Source organism: Quercus lobata, chromosome 1, assembly GCF_001633185.2.
Source record: "Quercus lobata isolate SW786 chromosome 1, ValleyOak3.0 Primary Assembly, whole genome shotgun sequence".
In the NCBI taxonomy this organism is placed as follows: domain Eukaryota; kingdom Viridiplantae; phylum Streptophyta; class Magnoliopsida; order Fagales; family Fagaceae; genus Quercus; species Quercus lobata.
Window position 1 is genome coordinate 15,622,816 of NC_044904.1, and position 17,223 is coordinate 15,640,038.

Below are 17,223 nucleotides of genomic sequence, written 5' to 3' on the forward strand. Positions count from 1 at the left end.
CAATTGACACACTAACGTTCACATTTTAAAATTTTAAAAATACTATTTTGGTTTTTATATTTTAATGTCACTTTTAACTAAATCTTTATATTTTAGTAGCAGTTAATTTCATCTCTATTATTTTCAATAAGTTATCAAGTTAATCCCTACCATTGAGTGAAGGAAGAGTGCAGGCTAGTGAAATAACTCATTACTCAAATGCAAAACAAGATGTGCAATCAAGAGAAAATTTCAACATGATAGATATATATTATATTGTTTGGTTCTGCACCTTGTGATTTTTTTTTCTTTTTTGTTGAGAGTTACACCTTGTGATATTATCGCTAAACTAACGTCATTTATCTGTCATTTATGTATGAGTTCTTCCTGTTTTCCTCCATGATTCAAAAATTTGTGGAATATGATATGAAAGGAGGAAGAATGGCCTTATTAGTTAGGATTTGAAGTTGTTCGAAGGATTTTTTTTTCATTTTTTGGGGGTTAAATTGTCAAAACGAATGTCAAAACAAAAGGAACAATAAATATTGAGTAATGTTAATGGATTCCCTTAAGGAATTTGTTAATTATCAATTTCAAGAAAGTTTTAATACCACTCATTGAGAAATATAAAAAACTGTTAAAAAAATCAATTACTCTTTTTTTTTTTTTCCATAAACAGTTTCTTAAAATAATAGCTAAATCAATGCTCTTAAAGCAAATGAGATCCTATCTTTTATCTCAAAAAAAAGAGCAAATGAGATCCAACAAAAGATATTCAACGGTTCTGAACTGGAAAACATCCATCAATGGCTGGATGATAACTTCAACCATTTAGCCCACATGAATGATTTTAAATTGATTCTTTTTCCTCTTTAAGTCGCTCCTAATTTGTTTGTTTGGCTTTTTTAATACACAAGCATACCCTACTAGCGTGTAGGGAAGTCAAATATGTTTTAAACCCCCATAATTTGGTAATTATGATGATCCCACCACGGAATGAAAGAAAAAAGAAAGAGCTTATTGTATACTATATTAATAATAATCTTATGGGTTAACACGTCTTTAGAACATTTGTTAATTAACTATTTTAGAAAACCTTTGATACCACTAAAAATATAATAAAAAACTATCAAAACAATCCGTAATTTTTTTTCTTTTCACATAAAAAGTTTATAAAAATATTTTCTAAACTAATATGTTCAGGACATTCATCAACTTTTCCTATCTTATAAAATTAGTAAATTACCTCTTAATGGGGATCCATCGTGGAAAGGACAGTCTAGCAAATGAATATCCTTTCGATAGGCCTCTTTTACAATTGACTATTGTGTAAAGACTATAGAGTAGAGAGAAAATTTTCAGGGGACACGCTGTTTTAAGCTCATCAAATCAAACTAATTGCATTTTGAGTACAGTAGTGCTGCATTACTAGCTAGTGCACTAAACCAGACCATGTAACATGCTATGTTATATCCTAATCAAATTATCTTACGCACGCTAACTTCAATTTCATGGGCTTCAACTTGGTCACAGTAAGATTGTGTGTGTGTGTGTGTGTAAGAGAAGTCAAGCCACAAATGAAATTAATACTTCTAGAGTGCATTGTTTTCAGAAAGCAGCCATGTCTGTATTAGAAGACATCATAAAAGAGAAAAAGGAATAATAATTGACCACACAGTAAGGTCCAAATTATGGTGATAGTGATACTAGGCAAGGCAGTCTCATTTTCTCCCCTCCTCCAACAAAGCTAAGGTCTGACTAGAGGAGGAGAAAAAAGAACTAGAAAATAAATAAACAAAGCAAAGACAATAAGAGAACCAAGCTACAACAGAGATCACAACTTTGTTGAGTCTCCATTTACTGCACCATAAGGGTGGAAGATGCCTCTAAAAGCAGCTGGATCTTCAGGAACATGCAAGTTAAACCAGATAACTAGATATGCTATAACTTCAGCTTCAAGTGCACTCCTTTCATATTTGAAGATCTACTTTCCAAGAATGCTCAGTGACCAAAAAGAATTTAGAAATTGTGATTGATCTCAACAAAGAGGCCAAGAAATGTATCAATTTGAAAGCTGTAATTTTGCATATGAGAAATCTTTAAAGAATGAATATCATAATAATTAAACAATCACACATACAATTATGCACCAGAAAATTTCAAATTCTATAGACTATCAATCTGAGAATGGTTGTATGTCATTTGCCGAAGTATTTGACTGCTATTGAAATGTGTTCTTGAGCTTGTGTCAGATATGTTGTTACTCACTATGGATACTTGATCCATATAAATTCCAAAATAAGAAATGAGCGGATCTGCCCGCGACTTGTTGATGACAAACCTCAAGTACTGAGATTTTACAGTTGGAAACTGCAACAGCCTCTGATATCCAACTGTAGTGCCATTGATCACATTCTTCCATTTCCCATTTTTGTTCAAGATCTCAAGGTGAAATTCAATAACCCGCTGTCCCATGTGAATTGGTTCTTGAACTTGCAGAACATTGAAAGACACTAATTCTTGAAGGTTTAAATATAAGACCCAATCAATTTGATTCTCCTCAGGGGCCCAATAGGTGTAAATATTTTCTTTCAGGACATTGTGGGGGTCAAAACGAGAATCATAAATGCCTCCTCGTGTACTGCTGGCATTAACAAAAGCATTGATAGCCAGATTATAGGAGAATATGGACCTTCGGAGCTCACTGAATTCTTGAAGCACTGTTATGTCTTCAGCTGATATAAGACCCGAAGAGTTTGGGGGCACATTTAGTAACAGCAGACAGTTTCTGCCAATTGATTTGTAGTATATGTCAAGAAGATTTCTTGCAGATTTTGGAGCTTCCGATGCATGCCAAAACCAACCAGGCCTGATTGAGACATCACACTCAGCAGGTACCCAGTCACTACCGACTGGATCTCCACCCCTTGAATATCTGTTAGACATATCAAACATATCTGAATGGAATGGAATACTTTATTGCACTAGGAAAGGATGAGAGACATTAAAAAACAGTCTTCATGGGAAATAGCTATTTCTTAGTGTATCTCTTGTCCTGTCCTCTCATTCTTTCAGGGATCAAGTATGCATAGTGTTTCCAGAAAGCTAACACTTAATATTTAAATTAGCACTTTAAAAAAATTTGAGATACAATTATAAACAGATAAAAGTAATTGTAAACAAGGGCTGAAACAAGCATACTTTATTAAATGAGACTGAGAACTCATAGCAATGAGATCTCTAATTAATAAATAGTATAAAAAGTTCCCACTAAGTTAATGGAGTATGCAATTCACGGTATTGGTACATTGCAGGATCACATCCATTGTACTACTCTGTAGTATTAGATCGAGTTTATTACTTAAGTATGAACATGAGAATTATTATTTAGGGATTAGAAAATTCTGTTAAAGAGCAATTATCTGCCAAGTGCATCAGCGCATACCACATGATCTATGAATGATGCAGGGAAAAATAAGGGCAGAGCAATTAGTATTGAATGGTAATGGGACTATAAGTTATAACCAAATAATTCATCTTGAACCAGGCAGAAACTTCAGAAGACTTTTAATGAGCTGTATGCAACTTAAGAAGTTGTTCTTAATAGTCTATTCCAAATGCTAGAAAACCTCAACCTATACCATCTTAAGCAATCAAATTCACTAATGGGAGTGAGGGACAAAAGTGAAACTCACTGAGTATCAGTGCCACCAATCTGGGCATTACTCCGGTTGAAAAGAGACCAGCAAGTAGACTCAGCAACACCAGCCTCATCCCCAATCCACCTGGTGTCTGGACCAGCATCAGAAAAAATGACAGCCCCAGGCTGGAGCTGATGAATGAGACTAAACCAACTGTCAAAGAAATACTCCATGTCCTTCTCTCCTTCCCCTTTTGCACCATCCAACCATACCTCCTTGATCTCTCCATACCTGGTCCAATTTGAAACATCATTACTATAATTCTCTGAAAGACTGAAACCGTGGAACTCATAACACAAATTAGCAAATTACTAAAAAAGTTCAAATTCACCAAAAAGAAAGAGAATTAGTCAGTTGAACCAACACAAACAATCTAAATCTACCCCTTAACCAAAACCCAATCTTCAACAACTTCTTAAACCTAAACAATTAGGAAAAAAATCATACAGCTGATAATGTTAAATATCAACTCAACTAAACTCCACATGGCACAAAAAATGATTCATATACAGAACAAGAATCCGATTTTTTTTTTTTTTTTTTTTAAAAAAATATATTGGAAAGAACCCAAGGCTCAATAACCGCTAAATCGAATAATGAACAATCCAATTAACAAACAAAACAATGCATAGTCCATAACATGAAATCTCTGATAACATAAGAGATACATCAGCCTGAATTCTGAATAACATAAATTCTTCCACAATTGCTTAACAAAACTAAACCAACCCAGTTCACAAAAACTCATATATATAACTCAAAATTTCCAATCTTCCAGAATTTCTTAATAAAACTAAACCAACCCAGTTCACAAATACTCACATTTAACTTAAAAAGTAAAAACCCCAATGGGCCCAATCATAAATTACCCTGTGAGCAACTCGGTCATCTGGCCCATGTAGAACTCATTATACTCCAAAGTCTTGCCATACGACACGTCGTGTCGATCCCACGGCGAAAGATAAAGTCCCAATCCAATGCCTGCGTCCCTAGCAGCATTAGCTAGCTCCGCAACAACATTACCACTCCCATTTCTCCACGGGCTGGACTTCACGGAGTAATCAGTGTACTCCGAAGGCCAAAGGCAGAACCCATCGTGGTGCTTAGTCGTGAGTATAACGCGTGAAAAGCCCGAGTCTTTGGCGACTCGGACCCACTGAGTCGGGTCAAAGTTTGTGGGGTTGAAGACAGAAGGGTCAGCATCGCCTGTGCCCCACTCGGAGTCTGTGAAGGTGTTGGGACCGAAGTGGAGGAAGAGGGCCATGTTGCCTAGTTGCCATTGGAGCTGTCGAGCTGAAGGGAGGGGCAAAATGGGAAGAGGTGGTGGAGGTTTGACTCGTAATGAATTTACACAAGAAAGAAGTGAGAGGAGGACTAGGAAGGTGATTTGGGAAATGGGTTTTGTGGGTTTGTGAGTTTGAGTTGTGGTGGTAGTCTTCTTCTTCTTCATGGTGAGAGAGATCATAGGACTGAGTCACACACAGTGACTCAGTGAATGTGAATCTCAGTGTCTGTGTGAGTGAGTCTCGGGGTCTTTTGGGAAGGTAGAGTTTGGTTTTGTTTGCTTTTGAATTGAGTTTGGATTGACCAAAAGTTTAAGGCAAGAGTAGTGCAAGTTGTTGTTATGTCGTTATTGTCTGGGTGATTATTATAGGATAAGGTCAACCGTATGGAGCTTCCAAGTGTATATGACAGTTTTTGGGGCTTTAAATAATAGGATAAGGTCAACCGTATGGAGCTTCCAAGTGTATATGACAGTTTTTGGGGCTTTAAATAATATTAACAGAAATAGAATTCCATAGAGATTTAGGGGTTGATTCGATGACAAATCAAAAAGGAAAAAGATTTGGGTTCGATTCTCATTGGAAAAAAAATTTCAGTTTGATTCTCATTTACATCAAAAATTAATTAGTGTTTCTTAACCCAATAATAAGGAGCAATTATAAGAAGTCGATACTATAGGTTAAAACTCTAATATTAACTATAACTAATTTAAAACCTCATGCATATGAATGAATACATTTTAAAATATGCAATTACATGCATTTTATAATTCATACCATAAGCTAAATATGGTCATTTATTATATTTTGCTAACTCTTAAAAAAGTCTTGAAAGAATGTACTATAGTAGGAAATGCAAATTGTTCGTGCTTGTGTATTTTATCTTGGGAAAAGAAATACTATTTTACTTCTTAACCTAATTTTTGTTATTATGATGCAATAAATTACAATTTAAGTTTTTTAATTATAGTTTTAAAAAGATTTTATTTTTGAATTATCTCACTCAAGTTTAATTCAAAATAATATTCTCCCTTTGAAATGATAAGATCTTTAAAAATTAAAAATAAAATGTCTTGATTGTTACAATCTATATATATAATTAAAACCAAAGTTGAGAGAAAATCTAATTATAATTTAAATTGGATTTCAATTGTTGTCTAATTTTACGCCATGTATCCTATCTAATTTTATTTTTAATTTTTGTCCTAGGTGAGTTAATGTTATGCAAAAGACGAAAAACCTAATATAAATAAACCAAAAAAACCCAATTAAAAAAGAAAAAAGAAAAAAGAATGAGTAAATTCATGTTTACATCCAAAATAAAAAATAAAAAATAAAGAGAAAGAGAGAGAGAGAGAGAGAGTAAAATTCTATGGGTTAAAAAATATGTAACTTTTACACTAGGTATAATTTGAACACATATATGTGTATAATTTTTGTTCTTTGGAGTGTGTAATTGTTAATGTTTTTAACTGTACGTACCATGCATATATACAGGTTATATACTAATTAGTGATAAATACTCATACCAAAATTAAGAAATTAATTTTTTACATGGCATAAACTTGGACTTCAATTTTAGAATTTAATTTGATTTTCTTTGCCTATATATGATTAAAAAAGAAGAAGAAGAAGAAGAAGAAGATAGTCATAGAGAGCTATAGATCTCATATGGAATATAAAATAGAGACAAATGGGCCTTCACAGACTCCAATTTTCAACTTCATAAATTGGTTTGGGCTTATGTCATGCTCTTGTTTGGTAATTGCTTCATGGGTTCTTCTTAATTCTACCTCTTATCTATTTGCAAACAAAACTTAGTTTATCATCACTTAGCACTCAATCTTTTCTTAGAGAGATAATGAAGGGGTTTAGGCCCTTTAGGGTTTAAGGTTTGGATTTCGTTTCTATATATATTGATCCATAGATCATAGAGTTGGACTTGGATCTCCAATAGTAGGTGATTTTGGGCTTTAACTAACTATAAGCCTTCACTTTTTAAATTCTTTTAGAGCATTCTCATTAAGAATTATAAATGCTATAAATGCTAAATTTTAACATAAGTTTGTAAAAAGCATACTCCATCAAGAATTGTTAATACAATTAATTTTGCCATCAAGAATTGTTAATACAATTAATTTTGCAATCTAGCAAGATTGTAAAAAAAAAAAAATGATTTGTTTAATAAAACACGTGTGTTTCCATTTCACTTTCCCTCTCACACGCTACACCTTTCAGCCTTTTCGAGCCTATCTCCTCTTATTTTCCCTCATTTTTTTTTCTAGTTCTCTCTTTCTCCCACACCTATTCCTCTGCCTCCTCTCCTTTTTTTATTTTCTTCGTTCTCCCTCAACCCAAGCCGCGCCTTCCTTCCCTCAACCCACGCCGCCAAACCCATCTCCGCTTCACTACTCCCTCTGACCAAACCCACCATCACAAACACAGCCTCTGCTCTTCTTCCTTTGAGTGAACCCATAACAAACCCAAGCATTCTCTCCGCTAACTGAACCCATCAAACCCACTCTTCTCTCCCTGACTAAACCCAAAAACGTAGTCTTGAAACCCATATTCTCATCTCAAAACCGAAGATTCAAGGGAGAGGATTAGGCTTCCATTTGGGTCAGACTGAAGCTCCATGGTATAAACAATGGGTTATTAGATTTTGTTTTGGATTAGGGATTTTGTGGGTCTTGTATTGCTGTCACAAGTTCATCACCAATTGGGGCAAAACTTCTAGCTAATTCAACTCCAAATAGGTTAGTTATATCTGTCAATATTTCTATGATTTTAGTCTGAATCTTTTATGGAGCTTTGAAATGGTATTGTAATTCAGCGTGGAGTTTTCATGTCAAAATATGATGTAAAAGGCAAAATTAACCCAAGATAGAAATCCACTCTCAGTTTACTTTAGCTTGACTTGTTGAATGTTCCAATCATTGTGCATACTTTCCATTTTTTTTATGATCTTCTTTGTTTTGTTGTTCTCAATCTGCCTGCAGTTAGACATGTCTTATGATAAGTTCATTAGGACAACTGGTCCCAAGTATGAAGCAATTGTGAAGGAATTTTACTCATGTGTTCTTGCCAATGGTGATGGGGTTATTGCATTATCTATAGTCAAGCATTTGATTAAAAGCAAGTTTCTTTTCTTTTTCTTTTTTTGGGTGAGTGCTAGTATTTGTGTTGAAAATCTCCTTTGATATTTGCAAGAACTTGTTGAGATTATTTATTGTGTGGAATTCCATTTTATTTTATTTTATATAGGTTCTTGCTTATTTGCATTTTCATATATGCACTGTCTTGTTTGAACAAATGTGTTTATGTATTTTTTGTGATGTGATTGTTTTGTTTGAGAGGTTTTGTATTCATGTGCCACAATAATGTAATGTCTTTAGCTCTGTGAATCTACTAGATGAGAAAGAATTGCTTTATAACTGTTACCCTATGCACCTGAAGCCGTGTGTTCTGTGGAAAGAGAATAATTACTTCTTTACACTATCAAAATATAAAAATTTATTGGAAGAAACTTTGACACAAAATCCAAAATTTTTGCAACCTTTGTTCTGGTTAAATGAGGTGAGCTAGTACATAATTTTGTAAAAACTTAGTCTAGTGTGTCCTAAATTGTGGTCCCTAAGCTTTACTATAAAAAGATTTTCCTTGGAGAGTTCTTTCAGCATGATTAGTTTCGTGCTAAGAGCCTGAACATGCTGATTACAAATGTTGGAAGCTTAATAGTTGTCATATTGTTGTAAATCTGTATTAGATATTGTTATAGTTATTGGTACATGGTAGAATGCGTTTGATAGTACTTACCATTCTAGATATTATTTTTGAAGAGTAATTATGCCATGATTGCTAATATATTCCTTAAAAAGTTGTTGCGCTGAACCAACAATACTTTGAATAAGACTTTTGGGTAAAGCTTTATTAGTGACATGCCCTATATTGATATTGCTTCTACTGCTGTATGTCAATCATACTGAGCAAAGGAATCATTTTTTTTTTAATAAATTTAATCTAAAATTGTATTGTCAAACTTCATGTTCTTGTTATAGTTCATTGACTGTTATCACATACTTATTTACTCTAGTTGTAATTATTTACTCTTTTTATTGGTTCTAATTTTATACTAAACTTCAGTTGATTGTACATTATCTACTTATGGACCCACAACAATACATGCTGATTTACATTAGGATCCTACAAGGACAAATTGATGTTAACTCTACTTTGTTGGGTGTATCCCAAAATAACCCAATTTTGTTCCCCTGAAGTTGAGATCACCACCTCTAATAAACTACCGAGACAGTATACCAGCTTTGGTGTAGAGGAGGATAATATTTTGGTAATAATTAGATCAACTTTGTTATGTTAGAAAAATGGTTGATATATTATGTTAAAGCCTAGATCAACTTTGTTACGTTAGAAAATGATTGATGTATTTTGTTATTTTATAATATATATAAAAAAAGAATGTACTATCATTGTGTTCTTTGATATTTACTTGCTTCTCTTTAATTAAGCAGTTTATCTAGCCTTTTATGTATCTCATATATCTAGTATTGTTTATTTTTGCATATTGTTGTTCTTGGTGTTATAGGTGTTACTTTATGCTTTCATTACTGGTTTGACTCTTTCAAAAAAAAGTAATAGCACATATTCATCTTTTACTATTAAATTTGGGGGATTATACATACATATTCACCTTTTACTTCTGCCATATTGTAGTAAATCTGTATTAAATAATAATATTTTGTAAAGTTAATTGGACTTATAAAGTTGATGGCAAAGACAATAAATTTAGATTTAGAATAAGAGTTTATTTCAGAGTAATTATGAAAGTGTATGACTTTGTGATGTTCATTTATAGGTTGTGTATGAGGGTGTGCATGTGTCTCTTGTTACATTATATGCCTTGCTTTACAGGAAATAGGAGATTTAGCATAACCTTGGTGACTTTATATAGAAATTCATTTGAGAATTACTTACCCTATATAGAAATAGGTGAGCTTGGACAAACAAAAGTTGCCTACAATTGCTTATACATGGGGCTTAGGGTTTGAAAACACTAGGTTTTTGTTTTGGGATTGAAGACAAAGGGATTTAGGTATGGGGATAATTATGGTTTGAAAAATATAGGATAAAGTTTGTTAGAGAGGGGATGTTTGTTAAAAATAAAAGATTGTATGAATCTTTCTGGCAGCAACAAAATTAAGTTTCTTATAATTTATTTTAATGGTTTATTTGGTGGTAAAAGCTATGGAAAACTATGCGATTTTTGTTTTATTGTAGGGTAAAATTAGAAGAAAGAAAATGTTTATAGGGCTGTTCTGGGCTTATGAATAGTAACCCGAGAACAATGAAGTGAAGCAAGAAGAATTGGAGGTAGAAAAAGAAAAGAGGAATAAAATCACACTATGTAACCTACTTTTAAAAAATAATTTTTTTTTTTTAGTACAATGAGACGAAACCTACTTTAAAACATTTATTTGAGTACAATGAGACATATTCATAAAGGCTCTAGAATTTTATTTTTCATTGTAAGCAGCTCTTACTATGGGAAAACCATGTAAGAGAGGTAAGACTATTTTAAAATGTAGAAAAGACTCCTAAGGCTGTTAATAAGCAAAATAATCTTTAGGGATATCTATAATTTTGAACTTGCATGTTATAATAACTATAACTCTTAGACAAACCTGGTGTGATATTTATTCAAGTAGGAACAAGTTACTCTGCATTCTTTTGCCTTTGTTTCAGATCTTGTCTTTTTGGGATACCTTGCATCTTGGTTGAATTTTTTGTTTTGGCTTTCTTATTCTTTGTCTTGCTACTCCCTCGTGTACTTGGGCCTTGTCCCATTTTATTTATAAATGAATTCCTTATTTTACTGATCAAAACTCTTAGACAAATGACCCAAGTAGGAACATGTTGTAGTTTTTTCCCAATTTGTTGCAACTTGCAAATTTGTTGTGCTTTATTTCCATTGATGCATTTAGATGATACATGAAAGTCAAAATGCTCCAGTTTCTCTATCATATGTAAATAATGCAAATTTTTTGAAACCTAATTATAGTTATTCAACACAGTCGAATTACAACAGTCAATAACTCTAGGCATCATGATGGTTATGGTTTTTGTGCAACGGTTTGAATATTGAAATGGAATTATATATATAGTTAGTTTTTATTACTTATCAAAGATATATTTTTGCTTTCCAATTTTGTCTTGAAGGTAGTATTCATGGGTAGCTCTTTGTTTCGCAAATTGTTTCTTGATGACTGCAATGAGAATGAAATAATCAAAGAAGTTGTCATGGATTTAACGTCACGAAAACGTCGTTCCTATATTAGACGTAACCATTTGGCAAGCCATGAAAGGCTTTACCTTGGCTACTTTGCCGACTCACTAGTTTATCCAGAGAAAGTATTTCGGAGGAGATTTCAGATGAACCGTTCCCTTTTTCTCAATATTATTTCTAAGGTAGAAGTTCATGATCCATACTTTGTCCAAAAAAGAAATTGTGGCAAAAAGCTTGGGTTATCTTCCTTTAAAAAGATCACTGCTACACTCAGGATGCTTGCATATGGAGTAATGGGTGATTTTATGGATGAGTATGTGCAGATTGAAGAAACAACTGTCTTATAGAGTTTGGTAAAATTTGTTACTGCTGTAGTTGATATTTTCTCTGAGGAATATTTGAGGAAGCCAAATAATGAAGACATTGCTAGATTATTACCCATGGCAAAACGCGTGGATTTTTAGGTATGTTAAGTTCAATTGATTGCATACATTGGAAATAAAAAAATTATTCATATGCATGGAAAGGTCAATATTGTGGTCATATTTGTGAGCCAACTATTATTTTGGAAGTAGTGGCATCATATAATTTTTGGATATGACATGCATTTTTTGGGTTACTTGGATCAAATAATAATATTAATGTGTTAGAACGGTCACCTATATTTTTTAAGCTAGCACAAAGACGTGCTCCTTCAACTAATTACTTAATCAATGGTAATAACTACAACATGGGATATTACCTTGCTAATGGAATAGATCCAAAGTGGGCAACATTTGTGAAGACAATTCCAGCTCCACAAGGAGAAAAAAGAAAATTATTTGCCAAAGCCCAAGAGGCGTATAGGAAGGATGTTGAGCATGCATTTGAGTACTACAAGCACGATTCGCAATTGTTCGTGGACCTACACGATTTTTCTATTCTGAGATGCTCCAAAAAATCATGAAAGCATGCATAAATCTCTATAACACGACTGTTGAAGATGAGCAAGATGAAAATGAAGCAGTAGACTTCGATTATGAACAAATTGATGAAGTGAATAATCCTCCTATACAAGTGTCACGTGAGCATGCAAATGGATATATGGCATTCATCCAAAGTCATCAACGCATTAGAGACCAAGAAATCCATTATCAACTCCAATCGGACCTTATCAAACATTTATGGCAATTACATGACGAGTCGTAGGAACTTCAAGTGTTTGAGTTTTTATTGTATTTTCATATGAGTTATGCATGTGAACTTTTATTAAACTACATTGCTAGTTTAGTGTTGCTGAAAACTATCCGTGCAAGGAATTTGTAGAAGTTTTCTTTTGCTTTTTATTTGTACTGGGACGGTTTTGAGTTTGTTGCCAGAGCTTTGTGTTCTTTGTTTTTGGGTTATTACTGTTGTTGTTGTTATTGAAGATGTTGGTGGCAAATAGTTTTGATCTATGGCAGAAGGACTCATTTTTTTGTGCTATTGAGGAGGTTCAGGAATCTAAATATGTATGTAGTTATTGGTTTTTGCCTTAATAGTGCCTCAGAATTTGCATAAATTGTTGCACTTTTTTCATTGATTGTGTTGTTGTTTTTCTACAAGTTTGTTGGGGTTGGTGGTCTCAGGTTATATATATGTTCCATATATCTATCCCTTTGGTTTTATTGATGTGGTATGGTCTATTTTTGGTTGGATTGGAAGTGCTTCGAAATGATATGCATTTCCATGTTGCTGGGTACAGAAAACATGGTAGTTAATGGTAGTTATTTAAAAACATAAAAAAAGAATAAAGAAAATATAAAGAAAGAATAAAAAATAAAAAAACTTTTACAATTTTTGATGATAATGCTCTTAGAAGCGTTTTTTTGTAGGCCATCATTTTAAGGCCCTATGGCTATACTTTATGTTCAATAATGGGCTCATTTTTCTGTAGGCCCTCATTTTAATAAAACAATTTAATGTACATTAACTTGAAAATTATGAAATCTACTATTGAGTCTCATTTAGACTTAAAGAGGACAATAATCATTAGACCTAAAATTAAAAGATTAATTAACTTGAATTGACAAACTATTGTGGTGGGCCTTTTTGTGATTTTGGGGTTGGACTATCTCCTGCTATATTGAGGGCCCAAATATTCTGAATAAGAGAGTTGGGACCAGTCTAACTGTAACTCACTTTGATCCAGCTTGTGCACAAACTATGCCCCGTTTGCCAAAAACTTTGGTCACATGCCAATGGCAGGCAAAACTACTATAGAAGAGTTATGGCAAGCAGATATAATAATAGTAATAAAAGAAAACACTTTTGTTATTAGACAAAATAAATATAGGATCCCTAATTAAAATCAAGACCGCTACAATAAGAAACACCTTGAAAAGAAAGATGGCGGAAGTAAATAGGAAAGACATGAGTTATCAAAAAAAGAAAAGATCAAGGCTTGTGTTGCAGGACCAAGACCAAGGAGGGAACCATTTTTTTCTCAATGTGAATAATCTCTCAAGAAGATACTGCCGTAGAAATTAATCACTTTAAAGGAAACAGGCCTGAATGGCTTGTGTCCAAAAGAATGCTTTGCCTCTGGCAGAAAGTATGCCTTTAGAGGGAGAGAAAGGATTAACCTATTGGTGCATACCTGCCATTCTACACTCTTCGTCTTCTCTTACTGATTCTCTCTTTTCTCACTACTTTTGTTATTTCTAATTCTTTCTCCTCTTTTCTTTTCTCAATGCTTTCCCATCTGGTAAAGTTGTGATTTTCTCTTCCTAGTTACTATTACTATTCTCCTCATCCCCCCTACTACGCACGACAAGGGTCCTTTATATACTATCTGTCGTGTTGGCCTTTACCATTTTAGCCTTTAATTACCTTTGTTTGGTCTGGGTGTCCTTACCGACCACCACTAGTTTGTCAATTATCCAACCATCACCACTTACTTGTACTGGCTGCGCCATTCCCTATTACCAGACGAAGAAGATTATTTTGTTTGCTTACTCACCGTGGCATTCTTATCCGCCATGGTGTGGGTATTCTCTCTTGCTATCCTCATGGCATGTACCTAGTGGTTCCAACTCATCTTTACTTCTTTTGGGTGGTATGTCATCCCAGTAAGACATTTCCCCTAAAAGAACTTGAGCAGGAACCCTAAAATAGATTTTCCCCTCTCCCCACCATTAGACCATACCCTCTCTTACCTTTGACCCATGACCCACCATTTCCTGTATTGGCTGGGTACATGCTGGTGATGTCTAGGCCTTATGCATGCTCCACTTTTATGTATGTCCAAAACTTGTCCGCTGCTTATGCATTTGTCGTGGTCTGGAGGCTCATCTGCACATTCTACCGCCCATTCTTAGCTTCTTATGGCGTAAGCTATTTTCTGATTTCTCATTTTTTATGGCCTGCTCCCTTTAGAGGCTGGACTTTGCTTAATTGTGGACTTTTCTTCCTTCAACCTACTTTTTTACTCCTTTTATAGTTTTGCTACCATTTCCTGCTATACCACTCTGCCATTCCACTGTGATGTTATTTGTTCCAAGCCTGCTGGGCCTCTTTGGGCCTACTACTTATTCTTCTCTCAATGACTCAATATGGCCATTGGATTCATACTTGTGCTATTTTGGACTTTTTTATTACATTACTTGTGGGCTCCTTTGTCCCATTTATTTCTTCTTGGGCATCCTTAGCCCATTTTCTTTCCTTGGGCATCCTTAGCCCTTTTTCTAATTCTGTGTTTTCATGAGCTTTTACTAATTCCTTTAGGCTTCCCTGGCCCAATTACCTTTTCCTTCATTCTTGGGGCTCATGGGCTTTCCATCAACCCCTTACTTTCTTTACTTGCATTACTTCGGGTTTACTGTGACCCATTCTCACTTTTCTACATCACATACTGCCCATGTGTTTGCTACTTCTCTCTCTAGGCTCCTTTAGGCCTGTTTGCTTCCTCAAGGGCATTTGTTTATTTTATGGGCCTATGATTCATTATTCCAACCACTTGGGCTTAATGGTTTTTTTATCCACTCACTAACTCTTCTCTGCCCATATTGTTGGGCTTCTTCCTTCTACCGGACTTCCCAAAATGAGCATCAACAACTATATACCATGTTTTCTTCTAACCAAAAACAAAATCTAAACTTATATGAAAAAATATAGAATGTTGATTTATTTATAATGATTGATGGTGTAAGGTAAGCAGTGTTTTAAATTTCTTAATATTTTCAATATACATATACTAACAAGATGAAAAATATTATTTACGATCACAACAAGTGACAAGCTTATGTTTTCATTTTAGGCTAAAATGCAAAACCTCTTAGAGTTTGAGTTAGTTCCAAAAACACCCCTTTTAATTTCCAATTCTTCCCTATAACTCACTATAAGGGTTTCCATATCCACCAAATTGACCCATGTGACTAACTTTTGTTAACTCTTATGGACGAAAAAAACCATGTGCTTATCACTTTACAACATTAAAAAGACCTACTAACTAATTCGCGCTACTAGTCACGTGATGTTCATGTGATTTTTTTTTAATGGTCATTCATGTGATTTTTCTTTCCATAAAAGATAACAAAAGTTAATTCTAGAGGTCAGTTTAGTGGATATTGAAACCTCATGGAGTTATGAGGAAGAATTGAAATCCTAGGAAGGGTATTTAACCTTAGATAGTGTTGTTGCATTTAGGCATTCGTTTTATTTGTATTAGACTTAGTATTGGAATTGTAACATTTTGACGTCGAAGCTAGTGTGGTTCACTTAGAAGGTCGTGGGCTGAATGGACCACCAGCCCATAAAAGGCTTGACTTCGGAAGACATTAGAGCTATTATTTAGGGGGTGGCCTTGACCCACTGGCTTGTCCAGCCCAACCCAATAGGAAATATAGACAAATGGTAGGAAAATAGTCCCCTTGGACCAGGGTGGACATAATAATTTAGGGATTAATTTTGAGGAAATTATGTTTTTTAGGTTTGAAAAAAAAAGAAAAGAAAATGAGAAGTTTGATAACCTGGTCCGATTACTTTATTTTATCAAAATTTATTTATTCTTTGAACGAATTATATATATAATTCTCCTTGATCTTGTGGTTCTACGAGATTAATTGGTTTAAGGAGATTTTAGACAAATGCCTTCTAAAAGTTTTGAAAAGTTATTTAAATTTCTTATATTATTTGAGTCTTTTTTTTTAAACAAATTTAATCTCTTTATTTTATATTTTCATAAATGATTGAAAAACATGCCATTATATTATTTTATCTCTATTAAACTTTGGTTTGCCCTCAAAATCTTGAAACTCTCTATTTCTCAATTCTTTTTAGCAGTTTTGGAGTTTATTTTTCTATTTTTTAGATAGGTAAATATTTTTCTATTTTTTAGTTGTTCTTTTAACTTTTCTTGCTTTGGCCAAGACATTAATAAAGTCTTCTTCTTTTTTTTGGGAGGGTGTAGGTTGAAAAGATCTTATCAATTAGGCCTTATTATTAGAGATTTGGGGTTCAAACTTTGCTTACATTAAAAGTTAATTGAATTTTTCTTATCCAAATAAATTAAACAAATTGACATCTTAATATGATGATAAAAAATAATCATTATAGAATCAACCTCATACACTGATCTCTAATAACCCCCACAAACCACAATTTACTGTTTTAAAACATTGACAATATCAAACCACGAGACAAGAAAAGTTTAGTCACAAAATAGAATAGAAAAGAAACATAATAGAAATTTTCAAGATTCAAGAATATTAGTAATATTTAAAAGTCAATTGAATTTTTCTTATCCGGATAAATTAAACAAATTGACATCTTAACATAATAATAATAAATTATTATTATAAAATTAACCTCATACACTAATCACTAATAGGCCCACAAACAACAATTTACAGTTTCAAAACATTGAAAATATCAAACCACGAGGCAAGAAAAGTTTAGTCATAGACAAAAACGAAAAGAAACATAACAGGAATTTTCAAGA

The 17,223-nt window shown here is 33.5% G+C and overlaps 1 protein-coding gene across 1 annotated transcript; it reads right to left on the bottom strand.

The window, feature by feature from the left end:
• Positions 1 to 2,037: 2,037 nt before the first annotated feature.
• On the bottom strand, positions 2,038 to 5,282 carry LOC115980756 (alpha-L-fucosidase 1). The gene is made up of 3 exons (XM_031102979.1): positions 4,550 to 5,282; positions 3,675 to 3,911; positions 2,038 to 2,914 (listed from the first exon to the last, which is right to left on the bottom strand). Exons 1-3 carry the CDS (start codon positions 5,143 to 5,145, stop codon positions 2,146 to 2,148), a joined length of 1,602 nt encoding a protein of 533 aa, XP_030958839.1. The 5' UTR covers positions 5,146 to 5,282; the 3' UTR covers positions 2,038 to 2,145.
• Between the last annotated feature and the right edge of the window lie 11,941 nt (positions 5,283 to 17,223).

Excerpts from the sequence above, each read along its gene's own strand:
- LOC115980756 (XM_031102979.1), bottom strand. The coding sequence starts at position 5,145 with ATGATCTCTCTCACCATGAAGAAGAAGAAGACTACCACCACAACTCAA. Across the intron at positions 3,912-4,549 it reads ATGACCGAGTTGCTCACAGG|GTATGGAGAGATCAAGGAGG; the intron begins GTAATTTATGAT and ends AAATTGGACCAG. Across the intron at positions 2,915-3,674 it reads ATTGGTGGCACTGATACTCA|ATATTCAAGGGGTGGAGATC; the intron begins GTGAGTTTCACT and ends TATGTCTAACAG.